The sequence below is a fragment of the Halyomorpha halys genome, unplaced genomic scaffold (genome assembly GCF_000696795.3).
Source record: "Halyomorpha halys isolate HHAL.00 unplaced genomic scaffold, Hhal_1.1 Scaffold1347.1, whole genome shotgun sequence".
Taxonomy (NCBI): domain Eukaryota; kingdom Metazoa; phylum Arthropoda; class Insecta; order Hemiptera; family Pentatomidae; genus Halyomorpha; species Halyomorpha halys.
This window is the reverse complement of record NW_027115535.1, coordinates 193922-204583: the sequence shown is the minus strand read 5'-3', so window position 1 is coordinate 204583 and position 10662 is coordinate 193922. Positions and strand designations below refer to the sequence as shown.

The window sequence follows — 10662 nt, the reverse complement described above, 5'->3', positions numbered from 1 at the left end:
AATATAATTATATATAATCATTAGTTGCACTATTATAACTAAATTCCAAAGGATTTATTGGCTAAAACTTTATTATATTTATTATACACCCTATGAAAAAAAAAGGGTGAAAATTGACTCCTCACAATAAATACAATAAAGCTTTTTTTTTTGTTTTAATATTTTTTACATTTAATTTTATTGTTTTTAATACATTCTGTTTCTCAAATGAAAATCTATATCAATATAACCCATAAAGGGTCAGGGGTTCAGTAGTGTTCCTGATTCGAACCGGCTATAGCAGATAATTATTTATTCTGTTACTTTAGTGTAGTTACTGTGTACCTTAGTGTATTTACTGTAGTAGAATAAATAGAGTCAATCATATGAGTTCAGGGAACCCTCTGGTGGATCTTAGCCTCATAAAGTGGGTACCCTTAATTGGAGAAAAATCTGGCGGTTGAATATGATTACGAACAAATCATCTCCTAGTACAACCGCTGTTCAAGAAATAGTATTTCCAAATTACTGAATCCCAGACCCTTCATGGATTGTAGCAGTATAGATTTTCATTTGAGAAATAAAATATAAAAAAATTAAATTAGATATAAAAAATCTGTTTGTGTCATAGTGATAAATAGAAATTAAACGTATAAATAGTAGAGATTATCACACATTATGCAATACAGGCAGTTATCATTTTAAGTTTTTTTCGAAGTTATGACATAAAACAAGTTTTACTAAGATCTGTTGTAGTAATGCAGATAAAAAAAAAAATTGATTATTTTTTTTAATTCCACAAAGCCATTGAAAAAATAATTTTTAGTGCAAAGAAAATATGATGGAACTGAGCAGTTACCAACCAATCTTCCCTCTACACGCCATCAACCCCTGATAAAGACCTGAAACTCAGGTCGAAACGTCGGCATAAAATAAATAAATATGGTTTTGTTTATTTATGTTGTTCTTTGCTGACCGCACCCCCCGACAAACTTCTTCAAACTACTTAGTTTTAGTAGCCAGCAGTCGGCCATCTTCACCAGCTTAACCGTTTTCATCACAGCGGGCTGACTACGTTGGCTCATACTCCAAGAGGAGAAGGCGGGCAGATGTACCTCTTTTTAGAATCTACCTTCACGAGGATATAACCTACCCACAGCAGGGGTGCCATCAATCACCCACGGTGATATAAATACTTTTTTTTTCTCTTTTGTTCAACTTAATTTAATTTTTGTAATAGTTTTAAGTTGGGTTAAGTTACTTCTTTTATTTTTCTAGTTTATATGTTTGAATATTTTGTACTACAGTTTATTATGTACAATTATTTAAAACACAATAACAAAATTCGGCTATGCATTTATTTTATTTTCACTACTCTTCACAGTTGGGCTAGTAAAGGTTCCTTTTCAACCCCTACCTACGTAACAACTTGACTTGGTGAACCAATTCAACACATGTGACGACTTCAAAATATTAAATAACAACATCAGTAGCATTCATATCATGTGGATGATTCTCAAATCAACTTTCAGGTCCCAGTTTACAAAAAAAAAAAAAAAAAAAAAAAATCACCAAAAATAAAATAAGGTCTGAACTAAAACCCTCCAATATTTTTATTTTAATTATTTGCACCTGTTTTCTTGCCCAAAAAGATGCCTCGGACAATGGTAAACTGAACTTAAGAAAATCATTTAATATTGAATTATAGTTTACTTATTAATTTTAAAATCTTATTTCACAAGAATAACACAAATTAAACATAATAATAAATTTAAATAAAAGCATAATAACTAACTTAAACCATAGCAATGGTAATTACCACAATAACACATCAATTGAAACAATATTTTCAAGCTTTCAACTGAGACCTGAACACAGTAAAAACATTTTTCCCGACATATATAAGAAAATAAATAAAGTCAAAATATTGCACAAGGACAGTAATGGGTATAAGAATTACAATTCTCAAGGCCAGCAGTAAAACATTTCAATATACTTAATTCATTATGTCAAACAGAAATAAATGTTTTCCAAGATCCCATTATAACTAACATAATGTATATTGGTCCTTGAGAACCATTTTATTTGAGTGGGACTAGAAAATCGCCCCTTGTTTGAGAATCACTCACATATATATAAAATTTAATTATGAAAATATCATACTTCTTTAGGAAATTAAAGAGTTCCCTGGAGTCAGATGTGCAAGGTGCTGACATGATCTGTTCCTGATTAAAATGGTATCTTATTAGTGCGAGCCAAAGAGCCTCTTCCGATAGTATGTAAGGCCTAAGGACTTCCACAGCTGATTCCAGGTCCCCAGGATCATCCAACCTTTTAACAACCTCCGTTACAACCTCAGCTGGAAGTTCTTCAGTCAGTGTCAATCCACAATCACCCTAAACACAAAACACAATATTCATTATTGTTGAGTCTTAATTGTTAAAGATTATAATCCGCAATAATTAGATATAAATTTCAAGAGGATAAACTCTAATAAGATTCCTAGTAGATCCTGATTTACTTCTGATAAATTCATTCTTTCCGAAAAAAATATTACATAAAAAAATATATACTGACCAAAGAAGAAGAGTAAATATTTTCGTATAATTGATAGATCATTTTTTCTACAATAGAAAAATACATAATGAATTACAAAGGATAACTTACTGATGTAAAGGATCTGAGGAGCAGAAAAAGGTTCTGCTCGACAGAAAATTCATTGAGGATAACAAAAAGAGAATGTTAGTAAGATCAGACACACCGAAGTTTCCACAAAAATCATGGTGGAAACTAAAAAAATTGTAAAAATGTAATAAATTTAAAAGATAAGAAACATAAATCAATTTGCAAAATAAACAATGAGCTCTAAAAAATACCAGGGTTACAAATATTCTTGATTATAATCCCAATTTTGTTAGATAAGTGAAGAGGAGGAGGAATCACACCAGAAATATGATGAAATTACATTGGAAGAAGAGAAAAAAAGAATGAACTATTTAAAAGTATGATAGTTAAATTTTAAGGTTCTAGGATGAAATTAAGCTTGAAAAAATTATTGATAAAAGGAAAAATAGACATCCTAGTACTAGGGAAAAAAAACCTTTAATCAAGTTTTTACATTTTTCAACCAATGTATAGTGGGTTCAAATACCTTGATTTCATGGCCAAAAGTAAACAAAATCATTTTGTTTCACTGTAAAATTTTAGAGGTGGGAAGTGTTTTACATTATGCAGCTACTACCAAATAATTGTCAAAACAGAAAAGGATTAGAGCCCGTGAATATAGATCTTTCTCAAACTCGATATTCACTAATCAAGAGAGGATATTCGGAAGTTAATTACACCTAAATTGTAAGAGTCTTTATAAAAAATTAATAATTTTCTATCATTTCCATTCAGATGAAATTATAGAAGTTCTGTAGAGCAAATGTAACTCATAAAAACTTGGTAGAACATAAGCAGTGCTCAGATCAGCATTGCAGATAATCACTTGAATAGTCTTGAAGTAATTAATAGAAGAAAAGAGGTCTTCTAGATTAATCTTCAGAAAAAGAAGAGAGAAGGTTCAGAGCCAGTTTATATGCTGTAATGTAAATGATGGTCTCAAAAGTGCAGAACAAGAAAAGGAGATCAATACACACATATTTATTAAACATGGATGAAATAAATACCTGTGAAATAATGAAGGAATTCGCAAGGGTTGATACTCGTCTAATAACTTCTAAATTATCACTCCAAAGCTGTGATGAGCCCAAAGGTTGGCCCCAACAAGCACAGTCAACTAGTGCTCTAGCTTGTGCATCCAAAGACCTCAATGTATTAGGATTCTCCCCTCGCATACATACTGTAATATATTATGCACAATATAAACTTCAATATTTTCAAAAATAACATACATTGTTTTTTTATCAACACTTAATGTATCAACAATACTTTTTCATAAGGCTGTATTAGGCTGCTAGAAGTCATGTAGAAACAGCCATATTTATTATTATTAGATTGATGGATGGAAAGCTCTTCCTCATCACGAAGCATGTGGGCCTTTTCTAAGATGTGCCATGGCCAGATGGAATGGGGAAAAAATGTATTATGGTTAATTTATTTTTTTCATATGCTGTGTGGTCATCTTACAAAAGATTCGTCGAGCTGAGGAAGAGCTTCCCATCCCACAATTTAATAATAATAACAGCTGTTCTGACATGGCTTCTAGCAACCCAATAAAGCCTTGTGAAAAAATATTGTTGAAGGGCTTTAAGTAAAAGACTTTAAGCCAGTTCCACCAGCTGTTGCAATGTGTGCTTTGTACAGAGGCATCAGGACCAAAATCCGACAAAACAAAATGAAGCAATGAAATTGGCCTATCAGTTCAGGAGATAATCATGGTACAGACACATTGATATACCAATGCCCAAAAATTATTTTTTTGGATTCAGGGTTCTCTAAAACAGATGGACCCATTAAAAACTCTACGTAGAAAATTTGATACCATTGGAATACACTCTTTAACTAGGTGGGGTGGTAAAGAAAGTAAAAAACTAATTAAGTTTCAGCTATGTATTAAAAGAAAAATTAAATACATAACTAATAAAGTCTCAGTGATCAAATTCAAACCACTTATACAACACAATAATACAACATTTTCTGAACATTTCGGATTTTCAAAACAAGGTATTTGAGAATGAATATCAAGTCCTATTAACACTTTTTTTTTCAATTTTAACTATATTTAAAAATTTCTAACTCGAAAAAAGAATAAATCCATGGCAATCAAATTTAAACACTTATAACAAAGCAATAAAAGAATGTTTCCTAAAAATTATGATTTTTGAAGTATGTCTTTTGATTGGAGATTAAATATACCCAATTTTATAACAACGAACTGGATAACCCATTAAGAACACTCATCACAAAAGGGGACAAGGACTCATAGTTTTTGTTCTCGCCTAGAGCACCCACTACTAGTTTCTATTATTATTAATTTTTTTTTTTCCCATATTTAAGGCTATGATGAAATTTTAATATATTGTGAAATATGGCTTAATAAATCCTATAATTAATATAAAGTTAACAAATAACTGCTTAAACTATAGGTTAAACCTTAATTAAGGAAGAATGCAAACAGGCATCTTGTAGTCAATACGTTAACATTTTCAAATTTAAAAATGTTTTTATTTTGAAAACATCAATATTTATTATTTCATTTATTTACAATGAAGAAGAGGGCTAAGTAAACTGGGCAGGATATATTTTATATCTCATAGTCTTTAATATGGATTTTATTTGATTCAAAAATCTTCAATAACATAAGATTTACGGTGCTAAACACAAACCTCTGTAACTTATAAAATAGTCTGACAACATAACAAAATGGGTCCTCACAAAAAAAAAACTGCAATTCTAGAGAATTAATTAATATCTGTTTTCAATCCTCCAAATAGAAAACAAACATAGGTCAAAGAATAAGTAAATTTTGTTAGTAAACTATCTAAATTAAATTGGTTACATCCTCAATATAATGAATCTCAAGATATAATCCTTTATTATTATTATTATTATGAGAGATAGTTGACCGTGGATGATGAATGAGGAGAAGATGGTTGGGGGTACGGTCAATGAAAAACACAAATAAGTACGATTAACTTATTTTAATGTGCCAACGTTTCGGCTAGAGTTTCTAGCCTTCTTCAGGGCTGTTAGCTGGAAGATCAAACGTCTAATGAAACTCTAGCCTAGAAACTCTAGCCTCTAGGCTAGAAACTCTAGCCGAAACGTTGGCACATTAAAATAAGTTAATCGTACTTATTTGTGTTTTTCATTGACCGCACCCCCAACCATCTTCTCCTCATATTATTATTATTATTGGCGCGACAGACCATAGTGATACAAGGCCTCGCGCGATGTACGTAGGAGATACATCGTGGGTCTGATGACGAAGTTTTCATAGGGTGGGTTCGTCACTCCCACGCCTATTTTTGTGAGTGCCATCCATTGGCTTATGAGCCTCACAAATGCCCGGGGGAGGTTGTGAGTGAGTATATCATATTTATATGCTTGAAAAAATCCCGGGTAGGGCCGGGGACTCGATCTCATAACCTTTGGGTTGGTAGACAGGCGCGTTACCACACCACTGTAGCAAAAACTTAACTATTAAGTATCAAGAAAATAAATTGAAAATCCTTACATTGCCTGGCAACTTCTTCCAACATAGTAAAAACGACCTTTTGGACACCTCCAGGCAAATGACAAAGAGGTTTTTCTGAACACAGTAGGCTCAGCAACTTTGTGATATACCTGAATCTTCTTCTGTCCCTTACAGCACTACGCCAATCTAACCGCTTCAAGACGTCACTAAGGGCATTAAAACCTGCAACCTGGAATATAAAATAAATGTTAATTCTTTCAAAAAATAATTAAAAAAATAATTGATAACATAAATATACTGTTTTAACAAACAAACCCAGCCATCTTACCTCTTTAGTAGATTTGATGGTGATCTGACAGTATGGCTGTGTTTTGACACCATCTGTTACACAAGACTAATATAACAACACTATTTAACACTTCATCAATTTTTATTTAATGTTAAAAAAAAAATAGAATTAGTTCATAAATTCATCTTTTAAAAAATCCTAAGACATAAAACCATTTTATTAAATATTAATAACAATTAAAAAAAAAATCAAAATTCATAGTTTTTTATTTAAACTAAATGAAAAATTTAGAAATAAGTAAACTATAACTATACAACATTAGATGGTCTATTAGCTCCTTAACAATTTCAATCACATTGATAAAATAAAACATATCTCATTCTTGTAAAAAGCTATTTGAAGATTCTTCCAAAATTCCAAGATTATTCTATAAAAGTAAATCTCTTAACAACTAACAGCAATATGTTAAACATATTCATCCATTCCCAAGGGGTGTCAGCTGAGAAGGGGTAATTTCTTATCAAAAAATGGATACATACATGCATGTATCAAATCAAGTTTATAAATTTGGATGAACAAACGGATAGTTTTTTGTTCTATTTATAAACATAATAACTTTAAAATTTAATATATAAACATAGTTGAAAAATTGAAAATAAACTTAATGAACATGCTGGATGAACATAATCAACCACCTCGATGGTATAAATAATGTGTCTTCTAATTTCTGGGTAATTTTAAGAGCTCTCTAGCTTGGATAATCAGTCCAGAAATGGGGATTTCACGAGTTCATACCTAATGAAACCATTAAAGTATGGCAGATCCAACTCACCTGAGCTTGGATCACGGACAATACTATACAGTGGCTCCCCTACCACTCAATATTACCGGTGTTATTTTTTTCAATAACAGAAATAAATGGATTAAGGTTAAATATAAAAACATTATATTAGCATTTATAAACATACATACTTATAAATTATACTACAAAGTCTGAGTATCATAAAGGCAGCTATTAACTTATATGAATTTTATTCAGCTATTACCCCAGACTACAGGATTATTTCCCTGCTATCCATGCTCATCCCTGATGGGAGGCCTGAAGTAAGATTTTGTCAATAATTATTTTTTTTATTAATTACACCTGTCAATAAACATAATTGTCCAATACATAATCACACCTCCAGTAGCACCACAAAATAGTTCTTATCTTTCCAATGATGACATTCTTTCACTTTAATTAGTCCTACTATTGTTTCAAAATATCTGTGACAAAAGTCTTTACAACTTTACATATTTCAGCTAATTTTGGAATAGAAAATATTATCCAATTTAAATTCAAAGTCAAACTATGAAAGTCACTGCGAGAGAAAGAGACCAAAGTATAAACACTTTTTTGAAAATTAAATATTCAAATTCAAACAAGGTGTCCATCAAGTGAGAGTTAACTGTAGATAAATAGAGGACCTTTTCAACTAAACTATGATTCCATGCTAGAGCAATTAATCACTAAAAATGTACAATTAAATGAACAGATGTATAATTTGTAAAATGGAGGTTGGTCTGCTGTTAGGGGTACCTTCTACCCTTCTAGCACTTTAAAAAGTAATTCTTGAAATACTAGATAAAAATACTCTACAACATATGTTAACCCTCAGAGCATTAATTTTTTTTTATTTGTTTTTTACTAATTTATCTTTTATTTTCATAATTTAAAATTAAAACAATAATAAAAACAAATTAAAGAAAATTAACATTTTGAGCTTTAGCAATGTAAAAGAAACTTTAAAACATAGTTATGAATTTGTTTTCATATTTTAATAGGAAATTCATATTTTTGTAGCATTAAAAAATATGAAAATTCAATATAGTTTTATCTTAAAAAGTAAAAAAAAAAAAATTTACCGTTTAAAAGACTTTTTTCAATATCTTCTACTTCTTTTGACAACCTAGAAACAAATAACAAATGTTTACAAAAAAATTACTTTTGAAGTAGCAGTAACATATATAAATAATGACAATAAACTCTTCCTATTTACAAATTTATTTATAAAAATATATGCACCAAGAACAAAAGCTCATACCTATTAGAACAAGTAGATTACTTTAAAAATCATCTAACTAGAACATTAAATTGAAAATATTGGGATTTAAGAGTTTGCAGTACTTAAGGTACAAAGAGGAGAGAGAAAAATCAAAGAAAATTCTAATATAAAAGTAACTAGATAGTTTGAATACTAATTGTAATCATTAAACCACAATTAAAAAAAAAATTAATTTAAAACAAAAATATGTAAATAAAAACCTTCAGTACATTTATTAAATCGAGTATATTAAACCAATTAATAAACAATATATCTACATAATCAAAGTAAAAATAAAATAGAATTTTAATCAGATACTCTGAATTGAAATTTGAACAAATCGCTCACTACAATTTATTAATCTTTAATGAAAGATGTGTGATTATAAAAGAAAAATGGTATGGGTTCGGTCAAAGAAAAAAACTCAAATAGTCGTAAAACTATTTAATTTGAGCCAACATTTCGCCCCACATTGCTGGGCTTCATCAGGGCTAAAAAAGATACAAACACTTAAATGGGGTAAAAATAAATAAACAATGTAAATGAAGAATTTTGAAAAAATAATAAACAATGAAATTTAAAATTATATAAGAATAAGAATAAATAAAGATGATGAACAAGATAGAAAGCATACCTTACAGATAGTAAGCGAGCAAGGAAATGAGTTGACAGGTAAGACTGAAAATGGTGGTAATGAAACAACTTTTATATTATAACCTGTTTCATAACCAATGGTTAGGGTTAAAAATATGTTACATTTGAAAATAATATTAAAGTAAAGAGTATTAGAAAGTTAAAGAAATATTTAAAAAATAAACGTAAAATGATAATATACATAAAAGGGGAGAAATATAATATAATAGAAAAATTTACAGAAAGTAATGAATGTAAGGACAGTAGTGAGAATTGATGTATGATTGAAGTTAAACTTGTTGAAGTTTAAAATGTGTTCAGACAATTTAGAGGCAAACGGGTTACCAAAGTTTATAGAAGTTTTCCTAGCACAAAACTCCATCAAAATATTTACTTAGAAATAGAAAGAGAAGACTTAAGATAGTTGAATCAAGCAATATTTAAAAAGCAACTGAAATTAGAAAATAGTGTGAAACCCGCCACTCCTGCCCTTCATGGTTGCTTTACTTATCTCACTTTTCAAACACATACTTATGGCAAGTATGTTGGTTATGTATGACATGTCACATTCTCATGAGAGAAGATCATAACACAAAAAAAAAAAAGGCAAATCTCCTATTGTGCATTTTATGCCTTATTAAACCACCATAATTCTTCTTTCACTCAATTTTCTGCATTTCATAAGTTAATCTTCCTCCCATATCTTTTAATTTGTTTTTATTTATTTTTAAATCTCCCCTCTAAACTTAATTTTCTTTCTTTATATTTTACTATCCATTATTTGTTTACATATTTATCTGCACTTTATATTCATATATTCAACCTTCAACTTATACATAAATTCATTAATTTTTATCAATTTTTCTATTATATAATTTACACACTTTTGTACCTCTATGTATCTTGTATATTTTATTTTCTTCACTATATTTTATCCAGTCTTTTAATTTTATTTCTTCTTTTATATATATAGTGTCCAATATTTCTCCCCTTATTATGTATATTATCATTTTACATTTATTTTTTAAATATTTCTTCAACTTGCTAATACTCTTACCTTTAACATTATTTTCAACAGCAACCGCCCCACCAGTTTCAGTCTTACCTGTCAACTCTTTTCCTTGCTTGCTTGCCATCTGTAAGGTATGCTTCCTATCTTGTTCATTATCTTTATTTATTCTGGATTTTACTTTTATCCCCATTTTCCATCTTTTACTGTGCACTGAATTTTTATATTTGTTTTTTATCTGTTGTTATTTCCTTTTTCGTTAATTGTCAAAAACCTTTTGTTATTCTTATTTAATTTTTAGTTTTACAGTACATTTTTTTTTTTAATTCTTAATTTACATTGTTCTATTTTTACCCCTTTTAAGTGTTTCTATCTTTTTTAGCCCTAATGAAGCCCTGCAATGAAGGGTGAAACGTTAACTCATCAAATTAAATAGTTTTACAACACAATTTGAGTTTTATTCTTTGACTGCACCTGGACCATCTTCCTTTTATATAAATCTTTAAATTATAATAATTAAAACAAT

At 29.5% G+C, this 10662-nt stretch overlaps 1 protein-coding gene across 1 annotated transcript in view; it reads right to left on the bottom strand.

The window, feature by feature from the left end:
- LOC106689378 (F-box only protein 25) overlaps positions 1-10662 on the bottom strand; it is a 17130-nt gene that overhangs the window by 1358 nt on the left and 5110 nt on the right. The window contains exons 3-7 of the mRNA XM_014434321.3: positions 8316-8359; positions 6450-6502; positions 6161-6350; positions 3651-3823; positions 2143-2375 (exon numbers count right to left, since the gene is read on the bottom strand). Of these exons, the coding sequence (XP_014289807.1) occupies positions 2143-2375; positions 3651-3823; positions 6161-6350; positions 6450-6502; positions 8316-8359 (693 nt within the window). The remainder of the gene's footprint in view (positions 1-2142; positions 2376-3650; positions 3824-6160; positions 6351-6449; positions 6503-8315; positions 8360-10662) is intronic.